Below are 17730 nucleotides of genomic sequence, written 5' to 3'. Positions count from 1 at the left end.
TTCACATCGCCTTCATACTGGGTATGGCTCAACCACTTGCGTATTGGCATAGGACTATTCCGCTCCAACATTCACAAATGAACGATAGCTCCATGATGTGTGGCAAGAAACAAACCGCAGGCCACACCATCTATTATAATTATGCTGTGGGTGAACTAGATAAGGAATCAACTCGGTGGCTGCTCGATCAGTGAGCAAACATGCGAGCCGCCATCACGGTTCAAGGGTGGTCTCGATCCTTGGAGTGGCGAAGAAAAAGGTTCACAAGAAACTTGAGGGATTAAGTAAAAAAACATCATACATGTTTTTAAAAAACCTGACCTCTTGATATGTACATCGTTCCTGATGCCATCGAAATACAAACTGGAGTTTAGTTTAGAAAACACGAAAAAAATGAATTTATATTTCTCACGAACAATGTCACAATTGGCTTTGATAAGTGGCTTAGACAGCACAATACCAGGGCTGTGGAGTCGGGCGAATAATCTACGACTCCTCCATTTATAATCGGTCGACTGCAATTAATTTTATTTTATTTAATTTCACTCAAGCTGTGATCGGAATTGAAACAATGACCTTCACAAAAACTAACAAACACTTCTATTTTCTGGTAAAATTTTAGAGCGTAATACCAAGGAACAAGATTTTAAAAAATGCCAAAAAAAAACTTTGTTTTGTATCAAACCGGAGTCTCTTTTGTTGGCGACTCTGGATGTCAAAATCCCCAAGGATGGACTCCACAGCCCTGCACAATACTCAGAATAACGCACGAAATACAATAACTTACAATATCACAGTATCAAAGATAATTTCAAATAAAGTAAACCTTTCCGATCTATCAAGTATACATTCGCAAAACAACGTTACTTTTATTGGCAAACGAACGTGCCAGGCAATCAACAAAATTTATCAAGATTGAAAGTTTCAAGAATACAATGCTTTAATTAACTCGTCGTCGTTTTCAAGGTTAAAAGTTGAAACTGATTCATTTAAAACATTCGTTTGCTCAAACAAGCCTGTTGTGAAATCTACAACATCGGTGATATCGAGTTCATTTTGGTAAACGTTTGCTGGGATAGTTACGCTTTCAACATTTTGCAATTCGGGGGGATCTTGGTCATCAAAAAGGTTTAACCATTGATCAAATTGATTTTCGGAATAGTCCATCTTTTCATCACTAACAAAAGTAGAATGATTATTTGAGAAAAACAAAGGGTCTGATGTGTTGTCAAGGACTGAATGAAACAAGGATGAAGAATTACTCGTATTTGAATTGTTGCAACGCCCTTCTAAGACAGAAGTTGAAAGTTCTTTCGAAGTCTTGGCAAGGTTTGAGGCGTGTTGACAGTCAGAATTCAAAGTTGTCTCAGAGACGATCGGACACATTCCACTCTGTCTCTCATCGTTTTTGCTTTCACTGCGACTGCGGTAACCGGAATCGGAATCATCAGAAGAGAACATTATTGAAGACGGGTTTTTGTCAACTTTTGACACTGCAAGAAATATAAAATTCTACTCAGACTTCATCACTTCAACAAAACAAACATGCATCAGCAATCGGTTGTGGGAAGTTATTAATATTGCATGCATGCAACAGGTAGAAATACAATGCAATTTAACTGTTGCATAGAGACAATTTAAAAAAATGCTGAATGAGAGATCAGCATTGAGACAAGTAATAAGTATACCGTATACTGTATGAAACTTTTGACATCCGCTTGTAATCATGATTATTCTAAACGCTGTGGTAATAATACTAAACAAATGGTAAAAACATACCATTCAATGCCTGGGATACGAGAAACAGTTCATCGTAGACACTGCAGACTTTATGTGCTGCAAAAGTAGCATTGCAATCACTGGAACTGTCTTCAAATCTTCTCAAAGTGAATCCAATTCTTTCCAAAAGACAGCGTTTGGGTAAAACCGATGGACCAATCCATTGGTAAGAGTCTTTTTCAGACAGAATTTCATCTTCAGTAATATTATTTTCACTGGATATGTATAAACTCGATTGTGCATCAGCTTTGCTCTTGCTCTGAAAAATATTTTTCATGAATTTGTGTTTCTGTTCCATACTTAACAATGTCCATAAATCTTTCTGTGAATTTTTCGTACATTTCTTCCAATTCAATAGGACTATACATTCAATTCAATACATTTCTTCCAATTTAAGAGCAATAGGACTAACAGTATTAATGAATGTTACAAAATATAAATAAATTAAACTTAAAGTAAATACAAAACTTTTTTCTGCATTTCACAGACTGAGCATATAAAAAAATTGAAAAATGAGGCACTATTACATTAGCCCCAACTTATTAAGCTCACAATTAACAGGCCCACCGGCAAGCCCACAATCGTCCAGGTCCATGGTGGGCTTAATAAGCAGACACTACTGTACAATTACATATACATGTTTATCAAAATTCCAGTCTAAACTATCTTTAAATACGGTAATCATTTTTACATCATTCAATTACAATGCCTGGCAGTCCAGCATTGGTTCGTGGCCCAGTTGTCACCAATCATCAATAGGCTACCTAAATTACCATAATGTCATAAGCCTATCAAGTTTGTTTTCCATTGTTATTAACATTATTGGTACATTAAAAGAGTAAAACAAGCTATAATACCTGCAATGCATTTTTACATTGCTTTTTTGCTTTGCAAGTATTTTCTTCAACCTGAGATACATTGTAAACTTTTGAGGTAAACAAGTCATCAAGATCAGGAATTTCTTCATCAGGTTTCTAAATATAAGAAAAGTTGATATTTTATTATAATAATTATACATATATACACCATGAATACAGTCAAAATCGGTTAATCGCATATCAGTAAAAGACATAAATCGCTTTATAGCATAGCATAACCCCAAACAATTCCTATTCACTTCTGAAAATTCAACAGTTAACGGCACAAATCGAATAGGAATTCTTGATTGATTTGTAGAGTTATATCATTTAACGGCATATTTCCCAAACGAGCCTTGAGATACTGCACACAGTGCACAGGTATTAACCATTATATCGGGTTGTTTTGTTATTGCAAAACTTTTAACATTCTAGGTTTCGTATTAGGGCTCAATTCTTTGTTCATCAAAAAAGCGATAAAATTACATTACTTTGTAGATACGCTAGAATAAGCACGCAATAACCTTTTTTGTTTGCACTCAGCCAGACATTCAAAAGACGTGTGTTATTGAACTTCAGGGAGGTATTCCTTTTTTGTATTGAAGTCACATAACGCATATTCTCATTTTGCTTAGCAACACTTTAGTACTGCCAGTTTGCCTTGATAGCTCACTTAGCTAGCAGCACACGACTTTGTGGACGAAGAAGCTTCAAAACTAAGTGGTAATGGTTCGCCTCTTCGGGTGTGCGCTTGAGCAACGCATTCTAAGGACTGCTCTCCATTGGATGGAATAATTTCTGGGCAACAATCGGAAAACTTCACTCTGTCAATTTCGGTAACCCAGGCCTTGAAATTCACGGCGGACATGTCCGCCGTCACAGCATGTGATGTCCGCGGGAAGTACCATCTAGATCGGTCATATTTGTCCGCCGAGAAATAGCCGTAGAAATCGTCATTGCATAGCACGAACAATTGTTGCGAATATATAATTTCCCGCGCAGCGCGCAGTCTAGAAAATGTTAATACTGTATCCTTTAGCTTTCATTTAAGCAGGAAAACTTTTGATTTTTACGTTGCTTCAACGATTGGTGACATTGAATCAGCGTAACAAAGGTGAATTATTCGCTAAGAACCGATGGGAGTACCGGTACTTTCACACTAATCACGCGCAACTTAGTTCAAGTTTTACATCACAATGTCTGGCCTTGATCTCCGAGTAATATTGATAAGGCAAGGTTGGTTACAAAATTAGATTATACGAGTAGGCTATTACAGCAAGATGCAGCAAAATTTGTTTAGTTTTGGTATTACAGTAAGAAAGAAAAGGCCCAGGGAAAATTCACTTTCGCTCATATGACTCGCAAAAATAAACCCAAAGAAAAAAGCCTAGTGAAACTTTGCACAACAGAAAATAGTAGCGTTAGTGTAGAAGTTTTTCTACTCGTGTCCAGAGCATTGTGACGCAAGAAGCCACACGACCTCGTTCGGTGGAAGTTAATTAGTTATGCGGCGTATTAAGCAGCTACGCGGTGCTTTGACTCTTCAAGCGCACGTCGTTGGTCTGATGAAAGCCTTTCAAAGTGACTGCGCTGAAATTTTAAAAAGACTTCTCAACCGTAGCTATAGTTCTCAAATGGTGAAGAATTATCAAGATAAAGTGATTAAGCGTGACGATCGAGCTAAAACTGGTGTGTCCGCCGTGTTACTTAATTTGTCCGCCGAGATAGCTGCTCAGACTGGACACGTTTGTCCGCCGTCAACAAAAACGAATTTCGAGGCCTGGTAACCAGCCCTGCATTAAAAGCCTCTACAAGTACGCGAAGCTACCAGAAATAACCCATCAAGGCTTTGTCAGTCTGAGGATAAAGATTTAAAACCAACCAACTGTAACATCACCATAAACGCCTCCAATACCTACAAACTGTAGATTGTAGAACATTACATAAATGATTAAAATGTCTAGCAGTCTGCTTTTACGATTTTTGTGTAAGATGAATGTTCTGTTTTGCTGTGTAGGATACCAGGATTGTGTCAATCAATGGATACAGTTAATCGCAATATGTCACAAACTGTCATAAAACCATGTTCACTGTAAATTAAATCCATAATCATAGCAACGCTTGCTTCAAAATAACTAAACCAAAAAGAATATTTTAATTACATTTCATGCATTAGACTACTGTACGTACAAAGCAACTTGTCTAAAGTCAAACATACTTTGGCTAATCAATTCTTGGACGATAATCCCTTTTAGCACGAATGATATCTCAGCAGTAGTCTAAACTTACCAAGACATCTAATTCCACTGAATCATCCAACTTTGCATTCGTTGAAGCAACATTTCTTTGTTTTTCTTTGACATCAGCATGTACAAAATTATCACTAACAGAATACCCTAGCAGTTCATTGTGTTTTAAAAAGGTATCTAGCCACTTATTTGTCCCCTTAAACTTCTTTCTTGGTACACCAAAATTGGCAGCAATTTCCAAAGCAGTATTCTTAAGCAGTCGGCGGGTTGCATTTTTTGACAAACTTGGAGATAGCAAATCATGCAGACGAGTCAAAAGTATTGATTCAATCCGTTCTCTTGCTTCTGCAACAACAAGAACAAAATGGAGGATTAATCATTTGCCAGAATTAAAAACACCGTTGGTATTGTTTAATTTGGCATTGAAAGTAATTTTGAATTTTGTACGTTAATGCTATGCTGTTTTGCAGTCAGGGTAATGGTTATAACTACCATGAACCAAAGCCACTTGAGCAGGCAAATGGATAAACTACAAAATGTTTGTAATGCGATACTATGGAGACTTCAATGTTCAGAAAACAGTTGAAGTGGCAGAGCCAAGAAAATTGAAGGAATATATGCCAACTTGCTTACGGTACTTGATAAATTAAGAGTAGAAGAAAGTTGACATTTTGCTTATGCAATCATGTAAAATATCAAAAACAGTACAGTAATACCAGTCCGGTACCCTACAGATGCTTTTTGCAAAAGTTATCAAACACTTTGAAAGTCCACTTACAGTAATTTGTTAATCGGATTTTTTGTGCCAAATTAAAGCAATCCAATGTGTTTATGTTTTTGTATATAACTAAATAAATAACGTGATCAAGTTCAACATCTTCAAGTTTATTACATATAGAAACACAAAACTACGCAACAAACTACGGTAAGTATCGAACGTTTTCGACATCACAAGATGTCCTATTCAGGAATAATATACATATAACTTAACTACATCTGAATAAAATACAATGGTTAACTAAATCTAAACAGAAAAAGACAAAAACTGCACAGTACTTCTGACTAGCTCAAACTCAACGATAGGCTCCACGAGAATTAAGGTAACTGCATCAAACGGTGTTACACAGGGGGCATTACACGTCAATCCACCAGGCCATGTAACCCACCATCTCATTTTTCAATATAAAGTTTACAAGCAGGTAGAATGTTCTATTCTGAATCCAAAAACGCTTGTTGGAATGAAATTGGTCAAGCAGAACAGAAGTTACAGTCATTTCAAAATTGATTGTTTTTGTGACCGTTCATCCGTGACGAGACGCTCTTTAATTTTAGTGTATTTTTAAATGCTTGGTATATACATTCTACTTAATGAAATAAGTTGCAACTATGTAAGATTGATGTATTTGTTGTTGTGACTCCAAATGTGCACCTAATTTGTTTTTATCCACATGGTGGCAGTAAGTATAGGGGAATTTATAGCTGGATGCACTAAAATCACTCATGCGTAACGGTATTTTCAAAAGGTTGTAACTCAAAAGGGACAGCACCTATGAACTTAAATTTGGTGTTGTTGGAAAGCCCTGAACCAGGAGATTTAGCTGTGAAAAACTTGTTTTGTATATTTGATGATATGGAGTGTATAATGTGATTGGTAAAAATACTAAAATACTGATAAATTGAACTGATAGCCACTCCTATATTAGAAGTGATCTATACTGTACATGGGTCAAAAATACTTTTTTGTTATTTTTCACTGCAGGGACAGTTTTTTTTCTATTCTATTTAACCTATCTCAACATAAAATGACAAAAGTTTTGATCTTGTATCCAAGAAAAAAGTGTGCAGAGCAAAAATCCAAAATGGCCGCTATTTTCTATGAAAAATCACATTTTTGGCCATAACTTCCTTATTTTGGGGTTGTTTTCACTGGTTCTGGTGCCCAACCCTATGTTTGTGGGGTCAGGCAATATGTTAGTGCATATCAGAAAATTCACTGACAATTGGAGGTTGACTTAATACTAATTTTTACAAAATTTGTTGTTTATTTCACCTTTGTTGAGTTATTTCTTTAAACACACTTTCAATCTCCAGGCCCAGGGCATTGTTAAAAATGTAACATGGTTTTCTCCGAGAAAAGATCCAAGTTCCTGAAACTGTCACAGGGACAATCTGTTGCTTTATAGTGCCCTGAATGTCATCAGTGCCAGGTGGTCGCTGCCAAGTTTCATCTTCTGTGGCAGCACGCATCAGATGATCTACTTGAAATGTTGCATCCCCATTATCGTCGAGGTAAAACCCAACGACCAACGTACCATCTTTTGTTTTCTCCCACATCCCATATGACGGCAAATGACTGGTTTGGCTGGAACAGTTCCTTATCCTGACCCTCTGTCTCTTTAGCTCCTGTAAGTGTTTGCACTATTTCCTCTTCACAAGGGAAGACCACTGCTTCCTCAACTTGGAAATCATCTCCAGGGAGTGCATTGAGATTCTTAATCATCTCCTCTTGGGATACCTTGTTGACCTGGTAAAGATCTCTGGGGACATCTGCATCATGTTGGTGGGTGACTCTCTGACATTGGATTTCTTGCCTTAAGAATGTCTTTAGCTCAGGTGGCTTTTTAGAAACAAGAGTTTTTACTTCATGAACAGATGTAAAAGGCCCCCATGTTTTTTTTTACATTTCACAAGAAGTTGGTCAATAAACTCACTGGCTCTCACTTTCTTTTGCAAATTCTCTTTCAACCTTTGCTTTTTCTTCTGTTTCTGCTTGTTGCTCCAGATCACCTCCATTTAATCTAGTTGTTTGAGAATAGTAGTGATTGACCGCTCAACTTCATTGATTTGTCTTTCTGACAGCATAAGGTCATCTTTGATCCTCTTAACTTTACCTTGAACATCCTGTTTGAGTGTTTGGCCGATTGTGAAGAAAGATAACCAAACTTGGCCAAGTACCTCTCTTCATTCAAGTTGTTTTCGGCAGGTTTTCCGTTGGTCTGATACCAGTGTATGGAGAGGAGTTGCTAGAGCAGCATTAAGATCAACATCCCAATACTCAAGCTTGTACTGCAGTTCTACTCCTTTTCTAGCCTGGGTGCACATATCTCCAGGAAGAAGATGATTGATCGCTTTGTGGAGCATTGTCTTCCATTTTCACATGTGTCCACAGTCCATATGGTAGTCCTGGAGGGTGTGTGTCTTTTTTCAGCAAGGTCACTGCAGGGCTGAGGAAGGATGTCAATTAACAAATCGTGGTTTGCTCGTTCCACACAGATAAAAAAGGGCATTGTCACTCGGTATGTAAAATTTGCAAGAGCTTTGAATCCAGCTATGATGAAATCATTCTCAAGGTAAATTTTACAAGCTAGAACAAGATTATTAAGCGGCGTCTTGGCAAGTAACTGCTTCATGTACGGAATGCAATCATAGACTGCACCTGGTTATGTCATCTCAGTCTCCGTTTTTATCTGAGGATATGCAGCATGATGTTCCAATGGTATTCCAAACCCAAAAGCAAATCATTGAATACCTAAAAATGAAAATTCCTAATGTCCAAACAGTTGAGTATTTCACTGGTCACGGGTGTGCAGCCCAATATAAAAATTGCAAATCCTTTCACAATCTTTGCCTCCACAGGAATGACTGTGGGATTGATGCTTCGTGGTCATTTTTTGCCATAAGTCACAGTAAATCTCCATACGATGTCATTGACGGAACTGTTAAAAGATCGACAGCAATGGAGAGTTTAAAATGGAGAGTTCGAAATTAAATTACTGACACACATAAAATGTTAGAACATTGCCAAAAAAATATTCCCAGCATTCGTTTTTAGATAATATATACAGATGTCCTTGCTGACACAAGAGAGCAATTGAAGGAAAGATTTGCAATTGCAAGCACAATCAAAGGAACATGGGGGCTCCATTATTTCAACCCACTGCAAGGATCGTCATAAAGATTGGGATAAAGCGCGTGAGCTGTGATTGAGAATATTCACTAGTGGTTAATCTGCACGTAAAGAAGCGCAACAATCTCAAACTAATTGAATGAAGGGAAGTTTGTTTGTGTGGTTTACGATCATAATTGGTACATCTGGATGGTTAGCACAACAGACCAAGATAATGAGGATGCAAGCATAGATTTCATGCATCCACATGGTCCATCGACCTCTTTCCGTTGAGAAAGGAAATACAACTCTTGGGTTCCTTTTGATCACATCTTATGTGTCACTGATGTACCAAACTTGATATCCATACGTGTACAGTACAACTTGTCACTCGGCTCATTCACAAAGATTCTAGAAGAATGGGCAAAGCATTCAAATCATAATTAAATTTGTCACTGTTGAACTCTTGAAAACATTCCCTTTTCTCATGCTTTATTCATTCACATTTGTTGCTTTGTCTGCTTGCTGGAGGCTACACAATTTAGGATTTGTGCTACTTACAGTAGGATACTCCATCAAAATTCTTCAAGTTCGCAAAATTTCCATGGTCTAGTCGGACTCTACTGGTTTATGTTATAAAGGGTTAAGAAGTATGTATAATGGAATTGAGAGCAAAGTATTGCCAGTAAGTCATTGAAATACATTTATTCCTGTAACTTTTCATATTGTGAGGGACATGGTCGAATTAAATTATTACGAAGGGTCTTATTTCTACTGAATTTGCCCTTATTTGGGCATATTTTTTTCGATTTTTAAAGCGCTGAATTGAGACCCTCAATGTGTAATATACAAAACAATATTTTACTAAGTAATTGACCTGTTTCAGAGCTTTCAAATGAGATATTACACAACTTTTTTCGATTTGTCCTTTTAAAGTTATTATCATTTCAAGTATGCGTCATGCTTGAGTGACTTCGATAGTATATCGTATGTGATGACCCCTCATGACCTCAACAGAAATGACAATTGATTTTTTTTTACCATAAATGAATTATTGATACCTAATGAGTATGTGTTTCAAACTTGACTATTGTACATAATCAATTGTGCAAGTGACAGCTATTACAAAATTTGACTGTGATTTAATCGATTTTGATATGCTTGAATGACCACGAAACGCATATATTTTAAATTGGCATAACTCGACTTCCACTCGACCGATTTTCTTCAAACTAACTTTATTGAAATCAGAATTAATTGGTCTTCCAGTATACCAAATTTCAACTAAATCAGCCACCATGGGTTACATTTGAAATTATTTTGGGTGGCTTGACATGGAATGACCCACAGATCACATGATATGGTAGAAAGGCAACGTGCAAAAAAACTAATACTTAACCTATCGTTGAGTTTGAGCTAGTCAGAAGTACTGTGCAGTTTTTGTCTTTTCCTGTTTATAGATTTAGTTAACCATTGTATTTTATTCAGATGTAGTTAAGTTATATGTATATTATTCCTGAAGAGGACATCTTGTGATGTCGAAAACGTTCGACACTTAATTTGTTGCGTAGTTTTGTGTTTCTATATGTTAATATTAGGGATGGGCAATTCAGAATACCGAATCCAGAAGGATTCGGATCCTAAACTATCCGAATCCAAAACGGCAATAAAACCGGGTAATAAGATTCGGTCGGTTTTAAAGATATGCATAAGTCTTGTGCAAGCTGTCAGCTGGAGACAGTGAACTGAAAAAAATGTGGTTTACCCACGCAAACGTTCGAAAACATTGGGCACGCGTTGTGCGCGCACGGCGCATTCAACTCTACATCACTCGCTCGCATGAGCAATCAAAGAAACTAAGCGTGCAATTTTCTTCACGCTTTGTACACATGCACAATCGTGCAATGCTTTTTTCAATCCACGTGCGTATGCGACTCTGCGATAGTTTGACCGGTGGGCGTAACAACATTGAGCAGATGCCCCCTGCTAAAGGAGTTGGCTCTGAAACACCTCAGCATACCTGCCACATCAGCATCTTTCGAGCGATTCTTTTCGACCGCGGCTTGACGGAAACTAAGCTGCGCTTCCGTTCAGCGTTGCCAGATGGGGAAATAGAATATCAAATTAAAAAATTCTGGTGAAATTTACAGGTCTTTATTGCCAAGCTTTTTGACATTGGAACCAGATAACTTTTTGGTGAAATCTGGTGAAATTTTCCCTACTCAATTTTTTTCAAGAAAGTTTTTTCAATTTTTTTTAACTTTTTAGCAATAGGCTATAATCCCTGCTCGTATAGAAAACGTTTTGCAAGAGGTTTGCATATGAATGATGGCAGTGTCTTATGTCTTAAAAACTATTTGTATTTAAGCGAAATTGCTTTATTTAGGGTCAGGGCCATAGCCAGACCGCAGAGCAAGGGGGGCCGAAAAATTTTTTTGGGCAAAATCATTATAATTGTAGCTGTTGCTCGAGAATGTTGGGATTTTGCCAGGGGGGGCGAATTTTTTTTCAGGGGCGGGAGGTGATGCCCCCCTGGCCCCCGGCTGGTTACGGGCCTGTTTAGGGTGTTTTAAATATCTGGTAAAATTTTAGTTACTTTTTGTTGCCAAGCGGCTTCCATCATCTGGCAACACTGCTCCCATTTGGCTGGGAGTCGTTTAGAATGCCTTAATGTGTTGCATTGCAACAAAACATTTACTTTGATTGTGTAGCTTTTGTGTCTGAAATTTTTTACTTTTTGTGTTGCTGGAGCCTGGAAGCTAATAGGATTCAGTATTCTGGATTCGATTCTGGATTCGGTTTAGTATTCCGGAATAATTCTGGAATAGTGAATTATTCTGAATTGCGCATCCCTGGTTAATATACTTGAAGATGTTAAACTTGATCACGTTACTCGGCTTCATATGCCTATGGTTCAACAAGACAAACTCTCTACCGAAACTCTAACTAAATAAATATACAGTATATAAATTTGTATATAACACTAATGCATATAAATATAAAAGTTTGTACTGGTATTATATATAAAACAAAAATTTAAATTCGGACACTTTGCTATCAGGAAATGATTAATATTTAAATTGTCTGCCATTGGCTGTAGTAACATACACGTATATGATGTATTTACAATAGTTACAGCTAGGATAGCTTTACAGAATTCATGCATTGTCAGGATTATGTTTGTCTTGTCATAATAAAGGTAAAGCCTGTATTCATCATACCATATTTTCTTGAATAAAAATCAGGGCTACTATTTTTTAATTTTTTAAAGGCAGTGGCTATTTGACCGGCTCCGGTCTTTTAATCTAAAACACTATTTGACTGGTCATGTCATATTTTTTCTTTCATTTTCTCTTTCAAAGCAAAAGACAAGAGAAGAAAAGTGCCTATATAAGTTCGAAATTCAACAATTTTATTCAACTGGATCAGTGGCATGTGTGATACTTCTCGGGCTGGTGTCCCTGAGGGAATGAGTTTGATACTACCCGGAGGCGTTTTTTTTTAAAACTAAATTTTGACCCGAAATGACTCGATCGTTAGCTCGTAGTTGGAATTGGCGTCGGCGTCGCCCGACTGACCTCGCGGTCGCACACGGCTGCTGCATTTTTGTGGTCATTTTTGCTGGAATTTGAGAATTTCTCTGGGGAAGTTTCCGTTTGTCATAAGAGGTTGTGACTTGTGACCGTGTTTGCCGAACAACGCATTACATTTTTACTCTCAACATGTTAGTTTGGTGGTTGTAAAAAGTTACAATACTTCTTTAAAAAAATGATTTTACTTTTAGGCAGTGTTTATTAACAAGAAATTTAGTTTCAAATAAAACACTTCCGCGTAGTATCAAACTCATACCCTTGGGGATACCAGCCAGATAAACATCGTATGGGCAACTGATTCAGTTGAATAAAACTATTGAATTAACTTAAAAACAATGAAAACTATTAAAACTACAAAAAGTGCTCAATACTAAGCAAAAAGACAAAGCAGAGCGAATTAAATCAAATAGGGTGCAACCTAGTTCGTACCCTGAACAGTTCGTACCCTGAAAAGATCGAGAGAAAAAATTAAAAAAAGCTGAAGTCGCTGATCGCAGTTTAATAGCACAAACCCGAAGTTGCTGTTTGGAGTTTCCGCAAACAAACTCAAGGGTTAGGGTTAGCGGAAACTGCGGAAAAATGAAACTGCGGAAACTGCGATCAGCGAGGGTTAGAGCATAGATTACTCTATGGTTAGGGTAAAGGTTAGCGGAAACTGCGATGGTTAGGGTTAAAGAGCATAGATTACTCGGGTGCAACCTAGTTCGTACCCTGAACAGTTCGTACCCTGAAAAGATCCAGTGAAAAAAATTAAAAAAAGCCGAAGTCGCTGATCGCAGTTTAATAGCATAAAGCCGAACTCGCTGATCGGAGCTTCCGCAAACAAACTCGAGGGTTAGGGTTAGCGGAAACTGCGGAAAAATATTTGCGGAAACTGCGATCAGCGAGGGTTAGAGCATAGATTACTCTATGTTTAGGGTAAAGGTTACCGGGAACTGCAGTTAACGGAAACTGCAAAACTACGAAAAAATGTTTGCAGAAACTGCGATCAGCGAGGGTTAGAGCATAGATTATTCTATGGTTAAGGTAAAGGTTAGCGGAAACTGCAGTTAGCGGAAATTGCGAAACAATGTTTGCGGAAACTGCGATGAGCGAGGGTTAGCGTTAGGATAGGGTTACGGTTAGCGGAAACTGCGATCAGCGACTTTGTGCTATCTTTCCTTCGATCTTTTCAGGAGGAAAATTTTGAAATGTTTGCGGAAACTGCGATCAGCGACTTCCGCTTTTTTCAATGTTTTCTCTCGATCTTTTCAGGGTACGAACTGTTCAGGGTACGAACTAGGTTGCATCCGATTACTCGATTGTTAGAGTTAGGGCCGCGTTAGGGTAAGCGAAAACTGCGGTTAACGGAAACTACAAAACTGCAGAAAAATGTTTGCGGAAACTGCGATCAGCGAGGGTTAGAGCATAGATTACTCTATGGTTAGAGTTAGGGTAAAGGTTAGCGGAAACGGATGCAACCTAGTTCGCACGGGCGTCTTTAAATGTCGCAAACCTCGCAAACCTAGCAAACGTAGCAAACCTAGCAAACCTCACAAACGTAGCAAACCTAGCAAACGCAGCAAACCTCGCAAACCACAAAGTTGCCAGATGGTATTTTATTAATTGTATTTTTTTAATTTCTTGGCGTTTTATTTGTCTGGTGCCTGTTTTTTAAAACCCTTTTAAATATGTTATTTGTTTAGTATTGATGTGCTATTATCATCTATAAAAAGATATCAAAATATCTGCTTTGTTGTTTATGGTTAGTTTTGATATAAATACGTTTAAAGCAATGCCTTTGCGATCAACATTTGTGAGATGTTGAAAGTTAATATTAACGCAATATTTGGTAGTCAGACATTCGGGAATCAGTATTCCCTCCCTTAAACCATGGTTGGGTGAGTTCACTAATCACTGGTTCTCTAAAAACCGAGCTGCAGACGATAAATAAAACTTAACTTTTGCAGGCAACCGTAGTTCCTGCCCTTGGCTACGCCGTGTGACACACAACGAACAACGAAGAAGTTCCTAATGACAAGTTTTTGTGTGTGTTTAGAAAGTAAGGGATATTTTGTGAACGAAACCGGTTTTTCCAAAATTCTTTGTTATTTCAAGTGTGTTTAAAATACCTATATGCTTTGGCTCCTTTTTGGGCTACTTGCAAAAAAAAATTGGCTTGTTTTTGGGATTGGTTTGAAACGTGTTTTTGGCTGGGTAATTTTTAGTATCTGGCAACTCTGCAAGGCTTGCTTCTTTAAATGTAGCAAACCTAGCAAACCTTGCAAATCTTGAGAAAGGTTTCTACAATTGATGGCCGATGAGGTTTTCAACTGTTTATAGTTTGCATAAAATAGATAGGCCTAGACTACAGACAACCTTACCATTACTTGCTGCTAATCTAAATGTATCTTCTTTTGAGAGACTATGAAAACCTACTGGGGTAAGCTTTCAAATGCAGAAACCTTCTCAAGCTTTACGAGGAATTCGGAGTTCGCGACATTTAAAGACACCCGCTGAGAAAACCTCATTACTATCAATTGACAAATGCACAAACCTTCCTCAAAGTCATAGCCTAGATAGTAAAACCTTGTCGGGTTTGCGAGGTTTGCTACATTTAAAGAAGCAAGCCTTGCAGAGTTGCCAGATTCTAAAAAATTACCCAGCCAAAAACACGTTTCAAACCAATCCCAAAAACAAACCAATATTTTTGCAAGTAGCCCAAAAAGGAGTCAAAGCATATAGGTATTTTAAACACACTTGAAATAACAAAGACTTTTGGAAAAACCGGTTTCGTTCACAAAATATCCCTTACTTTCTAAACACACACAAAAACTTGTCATTAGGAACTTCTTCGTTGTTCGTTGTGTGTCACACGGCGTAGCCAAGGGCAGGAACTACGGTTGCCTGCAAAAGTTAAGTTTTATTTATCGTCTGCAGCTCGGTTTTTAGAGAACCAGTGATTAGTGAACTCACCATGGTTTCAGGGAGGGAATACTGATTCCCGAATGTCTGACTACCAAATATTGCGTTAATATTAACTTTCAACATCTCACAAATGTTGATCGCAAAAGCATTGCTTTAAACGTATTTATATCAAAACTAACCATAAACAACAAAGCAGAGATTTTGATATCATTTTATAGATGATAATAGCACATCAATACTAAACAAATAACATATTTAAAAGGGTTTTAAAAAACAGGCACCAGACAAATAAAACGCCAAGAAATTAAAAAAAATACAATTAATAAAATACCATCTGGCAACTTTGTGGTTTGCGAGGTTTGCTAGGTTTGCTACGTTTGCTAGGTTTGCGAGGTTTGATAGGTTTGCGAGGTTTGCTAGGTTTGCGACATTTAAAGACGCCCGTTCGCACCATGAACAGTTCGGACCGTCAGTTCGTACCTTCAAAAGATCGAGAGAAAAAATTAAAAACAGCCGAAGTCGCTGATCGCAGTTTCCGCAATCATTTTAAAATTTTCCTCCTGAAAAGATTAAGAAAAAAATAGCTCAAAGCTGAAGTCCGCTGATTGCAGTTTCCGCAACCATTTTTCCGCAGTTTCTGCTAACCCTAACCATAGAGTAATCTATGTTTTAACCCTAACCTTCGCTGATCGCAGTTTTAGTCCCTACGCAGTTTCCGCAAAATTTTTTCCGCAGTTTCCGCTAACCACAGTTTCCGTTTACCCTTACCCTAATTCTAACCATAGAGTATTCTATGCTCTAACCCTCGCTGATAGCAGTTTCCGCAAACATTTTTCCGCAGTTTCCGCTAACCTTTATTCTAACCATAGAGTAATCTATGTTCTAACCCTCGCTGATCGCAGTTCCGCAAACATTTTTCCGCAGTTTCCACTTACCCTAACTCTAACCATAAAGTAATCTATGCTTTACCCCTCGCTGATCACAGTTTCTGCAAACATTTTCCCGCAGTTTTGCAGTTTCCGCTAACTGCAGTTTCCGCTAACCCTAACCCTCGAGTTTGTTATTTGTTTCCAATTGTTTGGGGAAACTCCGATCAGCGACTTCGGCTTTGTGCTATTAAACTGCGATCAGCGACTTCGGCTTTTTTTAATTTTTTCTCTCGATCTTTTCAGGGTACGAACTGACTGTACGAATGGTTCAAGGTACGAACTAGGTTGCACCCGCTGAAACTGCGGAAAAATGTTTGCGGAAACTGCGGTCAGCAAGGGTTAGAGCATAGATTACTCTATGGTTAGAGAGTTAGGGTTAGCGGAAACTGCGGTTAGCGGTAACTGCGGAAAAATGTTTGCGGAAACTGCGATCAGCAAAGGTTAGGTTAGAGCATAGATTAGTCTATGGTTAGGGTTAGCAAAAAACGCAGAAAAATGTTTGCGGAAACTGTGTTGAGCGAGGGTTAGGGTTAGTGGAAACTGCAATCAGCGACTTCGGCTATTTTTAATTTTTTTTCTCGATCTTTTCAAGGTATGAACTGTTCAGGGTACGAACTGGGTTGCATCCAATCAAATATAGTTATTACTATCTGAAGCCTTTACAAATTGTTTCACCTAAGAACTTATATAGGCACTGTTTTTTCTCTTCTTTTGCTTTGAAAGAAAAAAAGACGTCATGACCAGTCAAGTAATGTTTCAGACTAAAAGACCAGAGCCGATCAAATAGCCAACTTTTTTTAAACGTTTTGTATAGTTTGGGAACCACCGAGCTAGTGACACAATAAGATAAGCTAGGATTGTAATTAGGAAAGCACAAACAAGATGTTAATGCAAAGTTACCATGAAGACTATGCTTAATATCTTGAGTATAGCTATCATCGATGTCAGTGCTAATTTTTCTAGACACTTTTCTGCTATTTTTCTCAAGCTTACTCATGAGCTTAGGCTCTTCCCAAACACAAACTTTGGGTTGAGTAACTCTTAATTTGTTAACGGCTTTCTTTTTTAATCTTTTGCTTTTTACAGCAGTGCGTTTGATCTTGTTCAATTTCAAAAATTTTCTTCGATTCAAATGTGGAATTATTCTACTGCACATCTCCAACTCACTGACTGCTAGCCCCAAATACCAGAGAAAATGTTGGGGTCACTTATTCGACAATAAAGATTAGGTTTTTTAGCTTAAAATGTTTGATTTCTGCAGATGCAAAAACGTAACCAACCGATCGTAAAAACGAAATTCGTGAACTGAATAAAGATGAAAAAAGTTCTGACGTTTATGAATTTTTCAAGCTTTTCATTGGCTAAACAAAATCACATGACCACCACATTTTGATCATGTGATACATAAACGAGCGCCATTTTCTGGGAATAATGAAGTGCCAAACGTGAAACCTGTTTTGTAATTCATCAATCAATCATTTTATTTTTTGTCATTAACGCGTCTGGGACGAAAAAGATACTAACTACAAA

The 17730-nt window shown here is 37.7% G+C and overlaps 1 protein-coding gene across 1 annotated transcript; it reads right to left on the bottom strand.

Annotated features, from left to right (window-relative positions):
* LOC145778612 (uncharacterized) lies at positions 1-17381 on the bottom strand. Its single transcript, XM_082590137.1, has 5 exons — positions 17101-17381; positions 4926-5230; positions 2637-2753; positions 1780-2038; positions 1-1493 (listed from the first exon to the last, which is right to left on the bottom strand). The coding sequence occupies exons 1-5, from the start codon at positions 17354-17356 to the stop codon at positions 925-927; spliced, it is 1506 nt and encodes a 501-aa protein (XP_082446263.1). The 5' UTR covers positions 17357-17381; the 3' UTR covers positions 1-924.
* Between the last annotated feature and the right edge of the window lie 349 nt (positions 17382-17730).

This window comes from Aplidium turbinatum, chromosome 10 (assembly GCF_918807975.1).
Source record: "Aplidium turbinatum chromosome 10, kaAplTurb1.1, whole genome shotgun sequence".
NCBI lineage: Eukaryota > Metazoa > Chordata > Ascidiacea > Aplousobranchia > Polyclinidae > Aplidium > Aplidium turbinatum.
This window is presented reverse-complemented; position numbering and strand designations above follow the sequence as displayed.

What these genes read in the sequence shown, in the direction of transcription:
- LOC145778612 (XM_082590137.1), bottom strand. Translation starts at nt 17,356, where the DNA reads ATGTGCAGTAGAATAATTCCACATTTGAATCGAAGAAAATTTTTGAAA. An exon ending in TATTAAGCATAGTCTTCATG is followed by an intron (nt 5,231 to 17,100) that starts GTAACTTTGCAT and finishes TTGTTGTTGCAG; the next exon opens with AAGCAAGAGAACGGATTGAA. An exon ending in CAGTGGAATTAGATGTCTTG is followed by an intron (nt 2,754 to 4,925) that starts GTAAGTTTAGAC and finishes TCTTATATTTAG; the next exon opens with AAACCTGATGAAGAAATTCC.